This window comes from Saprolegnia diclina, assembly GCF_000281045.1.
Source record: "Saprolegnia diclina VS20 unplaced genomic scaffold supercont1.2, whole genome shotgun sequence".
Lineage (NCBI taxonomy): Eukaryota > Oomycota > Saprolegniomycetes > Saprolegniales > Saprolegniaceae > Saprolegnia > Saprolegnia diclina.
In genome coordinates this window covers 354,237-369,880 of record NW_008246069.1, presented here as the reverse complement: position 1 = coordinate 369,880, position 15,644 = coordinate 354,237, and the positions used below count along the sequence as shown (strand labels likewise).

The 15,644-nt window shown below is 59.8% G+C and overlaps 7 protein-coding genes across 7 annotated transcripts; 3 read left to right on the top strand and 4 right to left on the bottom strand.

Annotated features, from left to right (window-relative positions):
* Nucleotides 1–499: 499 nt before the first annotated feature.
* SDRG_00728 (minichromosome maintenance protein 7 (cell division control protein 47)) lies at nucleotides 500–3,253 on the top strand (the record flags this gene model as incomplete). Its single annotated transcript, XM_008606219.1, has 9 exons — nucleotides 500–730; nucleotides 779–849; nucleotides 898–957; nucleotides 1,005–1,243; nucleotides 1,287–1,590; nucleotides 1,636–2,304; nucleotides 2,357–2,607; nucleotides 2,655–2,898; nucleotides 2,945–3,253. The coding sequence occupies exons 1-9, from the start codon at nucleotides 517–519 to the stop codon at nucleotides 3,251–3,253; spliced, it is 2,361 nt and encodes a 786-aa protein (XP_008604441.1). The 5' UTR covers nucleotides 500–516.
* SDRG_00727 (hypothetical protein) lies at nucleotides 3,215–3,857 on the bottom strand. Its single transcript, XM_008606218.1, has one exon. It carries the CDS (start codon nucleotides 3,839–3,841, stop codon nucleotides 3,383–3,385), a length of 459 nt encoding a protein of 152 aa, XP_008604440.1. The 5' UTR covers nucleotides 3,842–3,857; the 3' UTR covers nucleotides 3,215–3,382.
* A 194-nt stretch (nucleotides 3,858–4,051) lies between these two features.
* On the bottom strand, nucleotides 4,052–6,950 carry SDRG_00726 (hypothetical protein). Its single transcript, XM_008606217.1, has 4 exons — nucleotides 5,867–6,950; nucleotides 5,318–5,819; nucleotides 5,139–5,266; nucleotides 4,052–5,087 (listed from the first exon to the last, which is right to left on the bottom strand). The coding sequence occupies exons 1-4, from the start codon at nucleotides 6,932–6,934 to the stop codon at nucleotides 4,128–4,130; spliced, it is 2,658 nt and encodes an 885-aa protein (XP_008604439.1). The 5' UTR covers nucleotides 6,935–6,950; the 3' UTR covers nucleotides 4,052–4,127.
* A 220-nt stretch (nucleotides 6,951–7,170) lies between these two features.
* SDRG_00725 (enolase) lies at nucleotides 7,171–8,596 on the bottom strand. Its single transcript, XM_008606216.1, has one exon. It carries the CDS (start codon nucleotides 8,562–8,564, stop codon nucleotides 7,215–7,217), a length of 1,350 nt encoding a protein of 449 aa, XP_008604438.1. The 5' UTR covers nucleotides 8,565–8,596; the 3' UTR covers nucleotides 7,171–7,214.
* Nucleotides 8,597–8,881: 285 nt separating this feature from the next.
* On the top strand, nucleotides 8,882–13,086 carry SDRG_00724 (hypothetical protein). Its single transcript, XM_008606215.1, has 7 exons — nucleotides 8,882–10,620; nucleotides 10,664–11,329; nucleotides 11,382–11,579; nucleotides 11,626–12,207; nucleotides 12,253–12,485; nucleotides 12,532–12,889; nucleotides 12,934–13,086. Exons 1-7 carry the CDS (start codon nucleotides 8,887–8,889, stop codon nucleotides 13,048–13,050), a joined length of 3,888 nt encoding a protein of 1,295 aa, XP_008604437.1. The 5' UTR covers nucleotides 8,882–8,886; the 3' UTR covers nucleotides 13,051–13,086.
* Nucleotides 13,087–13,232: 146 nt separating this feature from the next.
* Nucleotides 13,233–14,341, bottom strand: SDRG_00723 (hypothetical protein; the record flags this gene model as incomplete). The annotated part of the gene is made up of 5 exons (XM_008606214.1): nucleotides 13,233–13,423; nucleotides 13,472–13,703; nucleotides 13,751–14,044; nucleotides 14,095–14,264; nucleotides 14,305–14,341. 5 exons carry the CDS (start codon nucleotides 14,339–14,341, stop codon nucleotides 13,233–13,235), a joined length of 924 nt encoding a protein of 307 aa, XP_008604436.1.
* Nucleotides 14,342–14,411: 70 nt separating this feature from the next.
* Nucleotides 14,412–15,538, top strand: SDRG_00722 (hypothetical protein). The gene is made up of 3 exons (XM_008606213.1): nucleotides 14,412–14,657; nucleotides 14,704–14,994; nucleotides 15,042–15,538. Exons 1-3 carry the CDS (start codon nucleotides 14,481–14,483, stop codon nucleotides 15,459–15,461), a joined length of 888 nt encoding a protein of 295 aa, XP_008604435.1. The 5' UTR covers nucleotides 14,412–14,480; the 3' UTR covers nucleotides 15,462–15,538.
* Nucleotides 15,539–15,644: the final 106 nt, after the last annotated feature.

Below are 15,644 nucleotides of genomic sequence, written 5' to 3'. Positions count from 1 at the left end.
GATCTCGAGACGTTGGTATGACGAGTATGGCTTAATATCATTTCCTTGGAGTACTTGGGTCTTTCAGTACATGTACCTGCGCCGCAGCAGCATGACCAAGTGGCTTTGCGTGGGCGTGCTTGATCTACTGCCTGACGCCAAATGAAGGACAGCACGAACGACGCGTGCAGCCGACGCTCGCAGCCACAATCTTTCGCTTCGATGGCCATGTCGGAACTCCTCGCAGAGATGGGCACCAAGAATGCGCACGTCGAAGCCCAGCTCGCGAGCTGGGAAGATGCAGCACCAACACCTCGCCGATCGCTGCATGTTCTACGTCCTCTTCGCGTGTGCTGTTGCTTTTTATCTGATTAGATAAGAATACCGAGCGTGCTTGTATTGCGACAGCTTTTGCATACGGACGCCATCTCTTCGACAACTCAAGATCGGCGGCGGCAGTCGTTGCGCCGGATACGCGTCCGGATATTTTGGCGGCAACGGGCGACCATATTTTGGAACACTCGCAAGTGGACCTCGATGGCCTCGTACAGCAACGTGCCCGGCTTTGCCCGCAACGCGCAGCACGTCATGCCGGGTCTCCCGCGCCCCGGAAGCGGCTCGCAGCATGTCATGCCGGGCCTGCCATCGTCGTCGGCCACGTCGGCGCCCGGCGCGAGCATCGGAAGCGGTAGCACTGGCACCGGCGGCGGGATGGCCATGGCCGGCTTTCCCAACTACCTGGAAGAAAAAGGTACGTGCCCCATCTCGCCGCAGCATAATGGTCTCATGGTCGCCGCAGAGAAATGCCTCCACTTTCTGCGCAACTATGTCGACTCGCTCTCTGGCGCGCGCAAGTACGAAGACATGCTCGTACGTACAAGGTCCTCGCTCGACCCCGTGCACTCACGCTTGCGATAGCAAGAGGTCGCCGACCGCCAGCGCACAACCGTCACGATCGCGCTCGACGACGTCCTCTCGGTACATGCGCCCTTGGATCGCCGCTGCTTACGACACCAAACATGTAGTTTGAGAACGACGAGGACTTTGTGCGCAACGTCATGCGCAACACGCGCCGGTACGTCTCGCTCTTCTCAGACGCAGTCGACGACATCCTTCCGCCGCCGTCGCGCGACATCTCGGAGGCCCACGACGTCCTCGACGTCCTCCGCCTCCACCGCGTGCAAGAGGCGGCGACCGAGAACGACGCGCCCGTCGACCTTGCGACCGTTTTTCCGCCGGCCCTCATGCGCCGCTTTGAGCTGCAGTACGCTCTTGCCTCTTGATTGATGCATGTCATATGCATGTAGACTTGTGCCGGGCGTCAAGACCAAGCCGGTCCCGATCCGCGAGGTGAAGGCGTCCAAGGTTGGCAGCCTCGTGCGCATCAAGGGCATGGTGACGCGAGTCTCGAACGTCAAGCCGCTCGTGATCGTCGCGACGTACACGTGCGAAGTGTGCTCGTTTGAAGTCTACCAAGAGGTCAAGTCGCGCAACTTCAACCCGCTCGTCCAGTGCCCGAGCGAAAAGTGCAAAGTCAACAAGACCAACGGCCGACTCCTCATGCAAACCAAGGCTTCCAAGTTTCAAAAGTTTCAAGAAGTCAAGTTTCAAGTACGATCGACTGTATCTTGCTCGTCCAGCAACTGATCGATGTAGGAACTGCCGGACCAAGTACCCATGGGCCACATTCCCCGGTCGCTCACCGTGTACCTCCGCGGCGAGCTCACCCGGTCGTGCGAACCCGGTGCGCTCATTACCATCTGCGGCATCTTCCTTCCGCTGCCGTACAGCCCCCAGCGTCAAATGCAAGTCGGCCTCATCACCGAGACGTACCTCGAGGCCATGCACGTCATCAACCACAAGAAGCGGTACAGCGCCATGGACGCGTCCGAAGACATGGAGACCGAAGTCGAGCGCCTCCAAGAGTCGCCCGAGCTCTACTCGATCCTCTCGCAGTCGATCGCGCCCGAAATCTACGGCCATGAAGACGTCAAGAAAGCACTGCTGTTGCTCATGATTGGCGGCGTCACCAAGCGCATGGACGAAGGCATGAAGGTCCGCGGCGACATCAACGTACTCCTGATGGGCGACCCTGGTGTGGCCAAGAGTCAGCTCCTCAAACACATTGCGACCGTGAGCCCGCGAGGCATCTACACAACGGGCAAGGGCAGCAGCGGCGTCGGTCTCACGGCCGCGGTCGTGCGCGACCAGATCACCAAGGAGATGACGCTCGAAGGCGGCGCACTCGTGCTGGCCGACATGGGCATTTGCTGCATCGACGAGTTTGACAAGATGGAAGAGGGCGACCGCACGGCCATCCACGAGGTTGAGACTCTGCTTCTGTATCAAGGGCAAGTACCAAGCGGAAGATGTGTAGGTCATGGAGCAGCAGACCGTGAGCATTGCTAAAGCCGGTATTACGACGACGCTCAACGCGCGGACGTCGGTGCTCGCGGCGGCCAACCCGATTTACGGCCGGTACAACAAGAAGCTGACCGCATCGCAAAACATCAACCTCCCCAACGCGCTCTTGAGTCGCTTCGATCTGCTCTTTCTCATCCTCGACACGGCGCAGTACGACAAGGACGAAGCGCTTGCTCGCCACGTGACTTATGTTCACCGCTTTTGGTACCTCGATACCTTGAAACATTGATATTCAAACGATCCATGCATAGCAAGAACCCCGAGATGGCGTTCGACCCTGTCCGCTCGGACGTGCTGCGGTACTTTATCGCGGTCGCCAAGCAGTATGTACCAGCGATCCCTGAAAGCCTCTGCAGCTACATCGTCGAGGCCTATGTCACACTGCGCCAGCAGCAAGACTCGGCCAACGACGCGCAGACCGCGATGACCGCGCGCCAGCTCCTCAGTATCCTACGCCTCTCGCAGGCGCTCGCCCGCCTTCGCTTCTCGTCCACCGTACGTGCTTGACGTCTCATTCAATAGCGTATGGAAGCGTGCGTAGGTGGTCACGGCCGACGTGGACGAAGCGATTCGATTGGTTTACGTCTCCAAGTCGTCGCTCCAGGATGAAGAGCATGGGGCGCATGGACGTCCCAAGAGCTCGATGGACGCCAACTCGAAGATTTACCGCTTGATCCTCGACTTTGCGCGCGATCGCGGCGAGATGAGCGTCAACTACAGCGACATTGAGCCCATTGTGATCCGGAAGGGGTACACGAACGTGCAGCTCAAGGCTTGCATCGAGCAGTACGAGACGCTCCAGGTCCTCCAGTGGAGTGAGAACAAGACGCTGCTACACTTTGTTACCTAGTCGACTCCGACCTTTATAGTACATGCCTCTTCCATGCTCAAGTGTCTATCGCAAGCGCTGACGGCCCAACTTCCTTGAGGTCGCGAGAAGAGCAAGGACGAGGATGATGGTGTACGCACGTCGATCGTGTTAATGCATCCATAGCTTGAGGCGGAAGGCGTCGACACCGTTGAGGTAGTACTTGAGGAGCCGCTCGTCCTTGACAAAGCCCAAGTTTTGGTACAAGCGGATCGCGGCCACGTTGGTGATCTCAGTCTCGAGCACGACTTCGTCGCAGTGCATGCGCATCATCTGGTCGATGGCCTTCTGGACGAGCGCAGACCCGATGCCATGCTTGCGGAAGCTCTTCTCGACGGCTAACATCGCGATGTAGCCCTTGAGGACGCCTTGGGTGTCCTCGAGGCGGCAGACGATCGCGCCGACAATGACGCCTTCGGCGCGCGCGAGGATGCAGAGCTCGGGCCAGCTGTAGAGAAAGTACCGGTACGTGTACACCGAGTAGGGCTCCGAGAGGTCCTTCTCGAAGAGGCTCATGATCTCCGGGAGCTCGGCCTCGGTGCCATACTGCGCGTACTCGACGACCGTCATCCTCCACACAGCACAGTGGTCCGTATAATTCATTGGCAGCGTATCCGGATGTTATTGCGTCATCTTTGCACATCTTTGCACTTTATGACGTGGCACGCGGACACGACTCCACAATAAGACCTGAGTTTTCGGGTCAGGCGGAGTCTATTGATGGCGAGGGATGGTGTCGCGTGCCACCAATATGCACTGACCAAGTTGGTAAAGCGAAGATGCACCTTGGAAACTGGTACGATATACATGTACAGACAAAGTGATGCTACCTGTACTACTGTACAGTAGTAGTCGCCTAGTTGTTTTGCTTACTCTTCATGAGCTGCTCGACGTACTTGTCATCGATGCCAAGCTCTTGCCGGAACTCCTTTTCCATCTTTTTGAAGAGATCGTCTTCGGCGTCGGCGGCGACCGGAGGCTTGGTCGTGGTCGCTGGCGTCGACGTCCCAGTGTTGCTGCTGTTGTTGTTGCTGTTGCCATTGTTGGACGCAGCGTTGGCAATCACGTTGGCGGCGCGCATGGCCACATCGGCGTACTCGGCAACGGCTTTGACCCGTGCGATCTCGCGCTTGAAGTAACCCTCGATGATCTGGCGCTCGCCCGCCGAGCCGCGCGAAAGCGTTCGTGGAATCTCGAGAATGTGCAAGTTGCCATTGACGTCGCCGACGGCGAGCAGCTGCTGCTTGGGGGCTTGGGTTGCCGCATTCGCGACGGGTGCCGCCTGGGTCTTGCCCATCGCATTCGCGGCGTTGACGGTGGGCGCTGGCGCCGGCGCCACCACCTGCGTCTGCCGAAACTCGAGCGTGGTGAGCGAACACGCCGCGATGCTGCACGAGAAGGACGCGCGGTGGGATTGGTCCAAGAGATCCCACACTTCAAGAACGCCGTCGGCCTTGCCAATGTAGAGAACACCCGGTCGCGTCGGCGAGAAGCAGCCGCACATGAGCGGCGCGAGGGAGAAGGGCGATATGAAGATCGGCGTGTTGGACGACGAGGAGCCACCAGCGACGTTCCAAATGTGGAAATTCGCTTCGCTGACCGTCAATTGAATGTGCGGAAAGAACGGCGATCGACTCAAACTCACGGTCGTTCGAAAGTGATCGTGGCACGCCCACTGAACGTACTCGACACTGTCCTCGGACGAGTTGTTGTTGCTGCTGCTGCTGGGTCCATCGTCGTCCTTGGAAGCGTGCGGGCGCCAATCCGCGAGCAAGAATTCACCTTCTTCCGTCCCGCAGTAGAGCCGGCTCGATGGCTATACGAGTATTTTCGTAAATATACGATCCAGTGGATACGTTGGTTGCACCTGGTCGTCCTTGGTCTTTTCCATGACAATGCACTTGAGCCCGAGCTCGCCCGCGCCGTCGACTTTGGTCAGCGCAATCGAGTAGAGCGGCGTGAAGAGGACTTCGACGGGCCCCGCATCTTTGGCATCTACGCATATCTGAGTACGCATTTTGCTGTGCTGGGACAGGAGCCGACGACCTTTGCTAGCCTTCATTTGGGATTTTTCCGCCTTGATGCGGTTGTGGTTGGCCATGCGGTACTTAGGGTCCTTAAAGCGGAGGTCCCAGAAGCACACTTGCCCGTCGCCGGCCACGGTCAGAAACTGGTGCGACACCGTGTCGGGCGTCGATACGAGGTGCCCGCGGTTTGTGATTTCCATGCCGGCGGGCAGCCACACGAGGTCCGCGACCGACCGTCGGTGGCTCAAATCAATGTACGAGGTATGGAGCGGCTTGACGGGCGGGATCGCCTTGGTTGTTTCTTCACTGGCGTGGCCGCTCTTTTGCTTCTTCTTGGTCATTTGCGCCTCGGCCTTGGAGATGTCCCAGACGCACACTTGGCCGTTGAAGAGACCACCCGCGATGATACCTGGCTGCGTCGGGTTGAAGCGAATGGCCATGACGTCTTGGGGGGCTTCGATCATGAGCTGTGGGTGGATGAGGTCGGCAAAGTTCCAAATGAGCACATACGACCCCTCGACCTAGAACCGACTCCGTTGGCACCCTCTCCGAACACCCGTCGACATACCTTGTCGGTGGCATCTTCGCGCTTGGAGAACGACGCATTCGTCGACGCCGCGACGGCAATGACACCCGTCTTCTTGGGATGCCAATCGATCGACGGCAGCGTCTTGTTCTTCGAGTAGATGAGATCCGTAAACGTCCGAAGCTCCTTGATGCTGTTCTCGGCCTTGTGCTGGCCGCCCGTCTCTTCTTCGAGCATCGTCTGGAGCGGGTCGAGGAAGATGTCGAGTGTCTCGTTCTGCTGCAGCGCCTCCTCCATGCGCGGCAAGACGTTGGCCAAAAAGGTTTGCAGCCGCGACGACTGGAGCTCGCGCTCACACGCCTCGCTCGGTACTTTGATCGGCTCGTACTGCAGCGCCGAGTTGACCGCGCGGAACCACGATGTCTGCGTCGCATTGTCCACGAGGTCGGGGATCCCCTGGAGACCAATGTCTTGCTCGACGCGCGAGAGATCGTAGTTTGGGTCCTTGTGCTGGCGGCACTCGACAAAGCACTGGTCCGCATCTCGATCGCTAAACTTGTAGTCGGCATTGAACTCTTCGGTGCGGCGCGTGATCGACATGCTAATGACGGGCCGCGCTGCGCGGACAGTCAGCGACCGCACTTGGTCGTGGGTCTCGTCGGCGGTCGACGACACCCACGGGTGCGCAATGAACGGCTTGTCTTCGTACTGGATCATCTCGAGGAGCTCGTCTTCACTCGGCTTCTTCTCGTCGTCTTTGCTCTCGGCGGCGGCCTCGGCGGCCGCGAGTCGGCCATTGATGAGCGCCATCTGCGCTTCGTACGCGGCTTGACGCACGCAGACGAACCAGTTTTCGCCATATACTTCGTCGCGGTCAGCGACCAGCAGCAACTCGGCGCATTCGAGCTTGGCAATGTCGGCGCGGATCGCATGGAACGGGCACATGAAGCCGACTTGAGCAATCTCGTCCAAAATGGCTTGCTTCTCAAAGAGCTTGAAGTCGATCGTGTCCTTGAGCCCCGGACCCGTCTTGAGCCCGAGCGTGTCCATCTCCCGCATCGAGATCATGAGCGGCTTCGTGCCCGGCAGCGGCGCCAGCTTCTCAACCATCGCTCGACAATCCAAGACGGCCTTTCTGGCCACGACGCCTCAAGATCGTGCATCCGGATAAAGTACATCCGGATACCATACTACATCCGGATACTGTGGCTAGACGCACGCCACGTCAGATTGGAAATCAAGCAACATCGAATTCCATGCGGATGCTGACGCAGCGTTGCTGGAGCGTCGACGGATGCAGGTAGCATGGCTGGACAGGAAGGCGCGACGGGAGGCGAAGACGTCGATAGAGGACGAAGAGGGGTGTTTACGTTAGGTTAGAAGACAGTGTTTACGCGGTCGGGTTGCGGAAGTTCTTGCCAGCGTACACGGCGCTGCGGCCGAGCATCTCTTCAATGCGGAGGAGTTGGTTGTACTTGGCGAGGCGCTCCGAGCGGCACGGGGCGCCCGTCTTGATCTGGCCCGTCGAGAGACCGACAGCGAGGTCGGCAATGTACGAGTCCTCGGTTTCGCCCGAGCGGTGGCTCGTCATGACGCCCCAGCCCGCCTTCTTGGCGTCCGAGACGGCCTGAACACTCTCAGTGACCGTGCCAATCTGGTTGACCTTGAGAAGGAGTGCGTTGCAGGCGCTGAGCTCGACAGCCTTGGCGATGCGCGTCGGGTTGGTGCAGAGAAGATCGTCGCCGACCACCTGGACGTCCTTGCCGATCGCGGCCGTGAACGCCTGGTAGTTCTCCCAGTCGTCCTGGTCAAAGGGGTCCTCGATCGAGACGATCGGGAACTCGCGCGCCAAGTCCTTGTAGAGCTGGCCAAGGGCGGCGCCCGTGAGCGGCTCGTCCGTGCTCGACTTGTTCTTGAAGTTGAGGTCGTAGCGACCGTCGGCCGTGTAAAACTCGGACGAGGCCACGTCCATGCCAATCTCAATCTTGCCGCTGTAGCCCGCCTTCTCAATGGCCGACATGAGGAGCTCGACGCCTTCGCGGTTGCTCTGAATGTTGGGCGCAAAGCCACCTTCGTCACCGACGTTGGTCGCGTCCTGGCCGTACTTGTTCTTGATGACGCCCTTGAGGTGGTGGTAGACTTCGCAGCCCATGGCCATGGCCTCCGAGAACGACGCCGCGCCCGTCGGGAGGATCATAAACTCCTGGAACGCAAGCGCGTTGCCGGCGTGCGACCCGCCGTTGATGACGTTGAAGGCGGGCACGGGCAGCACGAGCTTGTCGTTGCCAATCATGTCGGCAAAGTGCTGGAAGAGCGGGACGCCCTTGGCGCGCGCGCCGGCCTTGGCGACCGCGAGCGAGACACCGAGGATCGCGTTGGCGCCAAGCTTGCCCTTGTTGTCCGTGCCATCGAGGTCGCGCATGAGCTGATCAATGTCCACCTGCTTGGTCGGGTCCATGCCCTCGAGCTTGGGGCCAAGGATGTTCTTGACATTGTTGACGGCCTGCGTCACGCCCTTGCCGAGGTAGCGCTTGCCACCGTCGCGGAGCTCGACTGCTTCGTGGATGCCCGTGGATGCACCCGACGGAACCGACGCGCGGAAGAGGCCATGCTCGGTCGTCAAGTCGACTTCGACCGTCGGGTTGCCGCGCGAGTCGATGATCTCACGCGCATGCACCTTCTTGATGGTGCTGGCGAAGCGGCGCTGCAGCGTCGACGCGGTCGGGCGGGCAGCTTGCATGGTCGAGGAGGATGTGGCTGGAAGAAGGCCAAAGAAATTGTGTGTGACTGGATTTCGCCCAAGATATTTCCTTTGACCAGCTGGTTTAAGAAATAAATTCAGAACCCGATAAAGTACGATCTAGAGCATACAAAAGCCAAGGTATTCTACCGCGACATAACGCCTTTTCTGGTCTAAGTGCGCTCCCTTCGCACTTAGTGTACTTTAACCCGACCTGGGGTCCAGGTCCAACGGTTTAATCGCCGGATAAGCCTGTGCAAATGAATAGATTCATGCGATTGAGTTTGAGAATTAAGATCCATTTCTGGATCGCAACAGGCGCATGGAGGCGTGGACCGAGCGCGACCAAGACCTGCTGCAGCAATGCGTCTTTGAGTACGCGTACGACTTTGAGCTCGCGGCTGCAGCGCTTTGCGCGCGTCTGCCCAAGGCGCGCCGGCTGGCCTTGAGCCAGGAAGCCCCGATCAACGCGGCCACGTGCGCGGCCAAGTGGCAGGAGCTCGAGCGCTACGCCGACGGAGCGGACGAAGATGACGACGATGACGACAATGACGACAATGATGCGGTGTCTAGTGTTGTCAAGGAAATTGCGCCAAGTCCGTTGCTGCGCCTCGAGCTGCCGCTCAGCGAAACTGATCTGGATGCGCTTCTGAGCGACATCATTGTCCCACTGCCGACGACCAACAGTGAAATGCAGTGGGTGCTCTCGTACCTCGATGATCCGACCAACGTCATGAGCACACACGACGACGAAGACATGGCTGCGTTTGACGCCGAATATGCTTCGTACAAGGATCATGCGGATCAAGACGCGTACTTGGCGAGCTTGGACCACGCATTTGCTCGTAGCCGCCTCAAGAGCCAGAGCAACCGCAGCATGGACAACATTATGGTGTCACCTCCAACGCCCAGCGATGCGACTACGACAGAGCTCCGATCGGCGTCCTTGCCGCCACCGACTGTCGTGGCCTCTCCGTTGCGGCCACCGCCACCACCGCCGGTCGTCGCCGCACGAGCCCTGGGCCAAAGCGATGGCGTGGCATCCACACCCGCCTTGCCGATCGTACAGACGGAGCAGCGCTTGTCACCTCCACGCAGCCCTTTCGAGGACGAAGGCGCAGTGTCAAGCTCCGAGTCCGATACCGACGACGAGTGGCAGCGCGCCCGGCAGTCCATGAAGCGTCGTGCAGCGCCACTCGATGCACCGCCGTCCATAGCATCCCATGTCCATTTCTCAAAATCGCCGGACAACGACCGTGAGGATGGCCAGGCGATGGACGAAAACGAGCAGTGCGACCGAGCGCTCATGAAGCAGTGGAAGCTAGAGCTTCAGCAAGACGACGTACTGCAACAGCAGATCCACGTCGCCGAGCGAACAAGGCGTCGCCTCGAGTTTGCAGCGCTCCTGCAGTCGACAGCGACGTCCACCACGTCCCATGACGAAGCAGGCACAGGCTTTACCCTCGCGCCCCGAAACCCGTTCGAGCTCAGCACGACAAACCTGCCGTCGGAAGAGCCAGAGGTGAACGTGTGCGCCTCGGTGCCGTGCGAGCCGACGGAAGACGTACCAGCGACCGTGGCCGTCGCACCTGCCGCCACCGTTCCGAGAGAGGCGCCCCGTACACTTGCGGGGCCGAGTACATTGGACGTCAAGCGTCGCATTGAAGAGAGCATTGCGGCCAGCGACCTGTGCGAGCCACTCTACCACCGCCAGCTCTCGCACGGCGCGTTCATTCCGATGCTACCGCCACCCTACTGGGAAGCTTTCTTCGCGTACGCGTCCCAGAGCGACGACAGCATTGCCTTGGACAATGTGCACGTCCTTGTCTGCGGCCTCGAGACCCATGATGCGCTATTTGCGCCGATGCTATCGCACTTGCTCCAGCTCGAGTCGATGTTTCCGTCCACAGCGCTCTTGGGGCTTGTGAAAACAGTGGCCTCGGACCCTCCAAGCACGCTTTCCTTCCTGTCGCCAAGGCCAGGGCAGGCGAAAGCGCGTCGCGTGCTGTACGTTGCCATCTCGACGCCAGACCTCGCGACGATCACCGCGTCACCGGTACGCTCCTCCTCATCAACTTGGAACTGCAAGAGTGTGCTAGGTGCCGGGTACCAAGGAGTGCTTGGCAGCGTGCTGGGACATCGTCTTGCCGACTACGACGGCGCATCCGATCCACCTCTTCACACGGCTCCCCGCCTTTCAAGTGTATTCCTTCGCGCTTTGCGACGACGACACGCCACGCATTGCTCCCGAGACGACTGTCGCCGTGCTCGCCGGACCAGCGTTCCGGGGCCTCGTCGACTTTTTCGCGCTGCCAGATGTCGACGTTGTCGGCTGCAAGCTCTGCTTTGACGCGCGTTTCGAGTCCAACTTGGCCGTGCCGTCGGACGTCGCCGCCGCCAAAGTGCATCTCGTGCTGGCACTGCGCGGTCACACTGCGGTGGCCACGCTTCGTGACGCAGCGTTCCCGTATCGCCATGACGTGTACGTCTCCCACGGCGCTCTCCAGGCAAAGCGCGATGTTGTGCATTGGCTGGGCGGTCGTGTCGTAACGACGCATGCGACGCCGCTCCCAACGCATTTACCCCGCCCCCGACCGCTCAATTCGATCGTGCTCATGCCCGAGACGCGCGTGGCGGTGACGTGGCCGTTGACGCTGCCGCCGTCATCGCTGGGTGCAGCCATAGATGCGGTCGCTCGGTGCGGCTACACGCTCACAGGGCTCCATCGATGCGGTGCTGGCTGCGTCACCGTGGTGGCCTTCAAGGTACTTGGCTCTGGACTTCACGTGTTGACGGTCGACGGTCGAGCGATGTTAGGAGCACGGAGCGATCCATGCACCAAGCTTGCAGCAAACACTGCACGAAAGTACGGGTCTCGATGTACCGGTGCTGGTTTCACCAGACGAGGTGGCCGCGTATGCGACCAAGTTGACGCTGCCGTTGCCAAAACCAACGCCGCCACCGCTCGTGGCCGACTACCACCGAGAGCAGACGTTGCTGGCAGTACTTCCTCCGGTACGTGCTCTTTGTGTTTCATGAATTCCACGCCAACCGTTTGTAGGAGGTGTTTGCACACGCAGGTACTGCGTCGCTGGAGCTGCCCCCGCTTGGCGCTGCCCTCAGAACCCTCTTGGCCAACGCCGAGACGTGGCACTTGCTCGGCCTCAAGCTCGTGACGACATCGCCCGCCATGGCCACCGTCCTGACCAAAGACGCGTCGTGTCGTCAAGGGCGGTTGCTCTTCGTGGTGCTTCGACAACTGCTGTCCGACGGCAGCATCAAGAAAGCCCTTGGGGCCTCCCTGCCGCACATTTGGCTGTACACCTCGCCGGCTATCGTCCATGGACTCGTGCACCAGCTCTTTGCGCCCTCCGAGCTGCACCAAACGACGCTGTCGCCGTTGGATTTGTGCTACCCGCCGTATGCGCTACCGTTCTTCCTGCACGAAAAGCCGACCCCGCTGGTGTCGCTCGTGCTGGTCAAGCCACACGCGCCAACGTCGCTACTGCCCGTGCTCCTCCGACGCCTCGCTCGGGACGGCTTTGTGCTGCTGGACGTGCACATGACGACACTCTTGTCCCACCAAGCCCGTGCTTTTGCGACCGACGACGGCCACGTGGCCTATCTCACGTCGGCGCCAAGCGTACGAGCCACGATCCAGCGAGGAAATGCTCACATGCGCGGGTAGGTGGTGTGCGCCGTGCGTCGACTGCACGCAGTCGCGCGCCTCCAAGAGCTCGTTGGCCCTGCCGACCCGGAGGACGCAAAGCGGGTAGCGCGGCACTCGCTTATCGCTGGCTACGGCGTCGACGCACTGCACAACGCACTGTACACGCCAGCGACATACGAAGCTGCTCGAAGCGATTTTGGCCTGCTCTATCGAGACATCCTGTCGGATGCCTTATACGACGACCTCACGAGGTACTTGATGTTGATACCATCATTCGTGTACCATCCAGAGGCATAGACAGCGTCGCCCACCCGCGCTGCAGTGGCGGCTCGCCAACGAGAGCTCGTGCGTGGTCGAGATGACACCCAAGACACTGGTCGAGACGACGCTCGTGCTCTTGCTCGGCCCGCTCGTGGACGCGGCGGGAGGTATTCTTCCGTGGCTTCTTGACGACGCCGGCTTTCGTCTTGTGAACATTCAGCTCGGGCCGGCACTGCGCAGTCATGCCCACCACTTGTACTGGGCGTCGCAGCTTCCTTCGGCTGCGCTCGAGATGCCGTTTATGGCCTTGGCCATGGAGCGGGATAACGCCGTGTCGCGGATGCTGGCGCTCCTCGAAAAGCAAGCGCTGGCCAAGTACCTTTCGCCGAGCACGGTGCATTCGTCGTGTATCGAGCTGAAGACTAATGTTGCGGCTAGGAGCACGACAGCGATGGCCTCTTTGCTTGCTCCAAGACCTCCAAGACCGCACTGCAGGAGCTTCCGCAGTTCTTTCACGAGCTGCACAACAGTGTACACAAGATGCGCACGCTATAGTCTGATATGTCAACTTTGGCTCGCTCTGTTGGACAACTGTGTTGACTGCCCGTGGTGCTGACGCAAGGCGCATCGACGCACGGTGTGTTGGCCGTTTGAACGCGCGCATGCGACATCATTGGGCGGATGCATGTACCCACTTGTCTTTCGGTTTGATGACAATATCGTCTTTCATTCAGAGCTTATACGCGAAACGAGCTGTACGATTTGGGTGGCTCTTCCGTGGGGCGGGGCTTCTCTTGCACGGGCGGTGCCGCGGGCGCGAGGAAGCGAAGAATGTGGCTGCCACCGACGGCACGTCGCTTGCAGTAGACACCAATGGCCGCAAACAGCGCGAGAATGCTCAGCGCCGTCGCCACGAGTTTGATGTAGCCTACAATATGCCAGTGAGCATGCGAATGGGTATGTCATCGTGACAGACCGTTTCGGATCATGGTGCGCATCTTGGTTTCGACGTACGTGGCCGAGTAGCAGGACCAGTCGAGGTGCACCATGCGCGCCTTCACGCCGTCGTAGTGAAAGGCCGCCGTGCACGGAACCGGCTCGCCGTCCAAGATGAACTTGACGTAGTCCATGTGCCCCGCGACCGAGAGCTCTTGCGTCTCGTACGCTGTCCAGACCGGGTCTTCGTCCGCGTACTGGTTGTGCGTCGCCTACCGCATCCAGCTGAGCATCACCTCGTATAACTGAGTCGTCGTACAAGGTCGATGGACGGCCGAATGTACTCTGGGACATCCGCGATCGGCTGCGCGACGCGCTTGTTTTCTAAAAACGAGTCGGCTTCGCACGTGTCGTGGTCGTTGGTCCGGTTGAAGCACGTGTACTCGGCGCTCGCGACCGTCACAAACTCGTTGCCGCCAAATTTCTCCGAGTTGAAGTGGATGTTCATGAGCATGTTGACACGGTACGTCGACGCGAGTACATAGTCGATCGTGGCGTTGGCGTCGCTGCTCGTTGGCAGCTCGTCCAGCACCGGCAGTGGAAACCGGGCAACCTACCATGTATGGGGCTACGTACTTGGAATCATGGCGTGTCATCCCGTACCTCGGCGCCGATGATGCGGCTTTCGCTAACGTTGGCAAAGTGGAACGTGAGCTTGAGTCGATAGTCGCGCAGAAAGGCGGTCGCCGACTCGTCCAGAAACGGGTCATTCACGGGAACCGGAACGAACCCACGGTCGGTCGCCGCCGCCAACGCAAGACACACCCCAGCGACTACGGCGCGCATGAGCAATTCTGCAATGCGCCAACATACCAGCCACCGCTGCAGTTCGATCTTCGATCGCTTCCATGTTCTAATCTTCGTTGCGATCACAAACCTTCGAGATACGCCATCATTTCTTCTGTCCTTTTCTTGTCTTTCGATTTGTGAGGACGCCAAGGGTGTCCCACACGCGTGGCGGCACCACGTTGCGTATTGTGCAATTGGCCATGCGACTCGTACACAGCCTTGTCGCCTTCTTCTCGGTGGCGGCGGCGACCTTTGTGGCGGTGGACCCGTCTGATGCGTTCGTCGCTGTGGCCACGAATGAATTTATGAAGACGTACGACCGGTTCCTCTCGGACGTCTTTGCGGTTGTGAGCGACAAGACCGTGCTCAGCGCCCAAGTACGTGACGAGCACGATCGATTGGAAGACTCATCCTAGTGCGTAGGTGTACAAGCACCCGATTTTGCTCGATGATCCGTACTACGAAGACGAGTACGAAGAGACGTACTACATGGCGGGCGCCACGTACAAGCTCAACGTGCTCCTCAAGCTCCAATTCGACTCGGCTGCGTTTGCAGGCGACCCGTACATGACGGTCGCCAACTGCGTCTTTGTGTGCACGAACGACACGGACGGCCACGTCGACTGCACGGGCAAGACGTTCGAGCAGTTTCCTCGCGTTGCCCTTCCAACCGATCGCATTGAGGAAGGCCCGATCCGCGCCTTGGTCAGCGAGGTAAGCTCCGCGTGTCCTCTATCGGCGTTCTCACACTGCGACGTTAGCATCTCAAACACATGTACGACGATGCGTCCTTCGAGCTCACGGCGTACGAGGCGCAGAACGACAGCATCCATAGCGATATGGTTGAGTACTTCCGCTTCACGGCAGAAGGCGAGCCGGTCGAGTGTGAGTTTGCAGCCTATCGCGACGGGTCCACGTCGCCGCCGACCCGCCATATGCTCTACTTTGACGACAAGTGCATCGTCGCCAAGTACCATGGACAGAGCCTTGCCGACATTGAGCACGACGAGCGGTTGCACACGACGCTCATGCTCTCGACGCTCGCGCTGGTGACCGTCATCGCTGCCTGCGTGGCGCTTCGAAGCCGCGTGCGCCAAGCCAAACGCATGGGCTACCGTCACGTGCGGTTCCAGGCGTCCGAGACGCCCCGCGGTGTCGGGAACGCGCCGGTCGAAGCATGAGAGGTGTGCTGTAATTTCAGAAGGATCCGTATTGGTAGCAACTTCAAGCGCCGATAAAGCCAGCGTGTATCATCGCCTGCAGTGCCTTGGCCATGCATATGCACGCACTACGTACCATCGAGGCGGGTAGCGGACGGGCGCAGCTACATCGTGGTGCGATGCATCGTCTATGCAGCGCCGGCG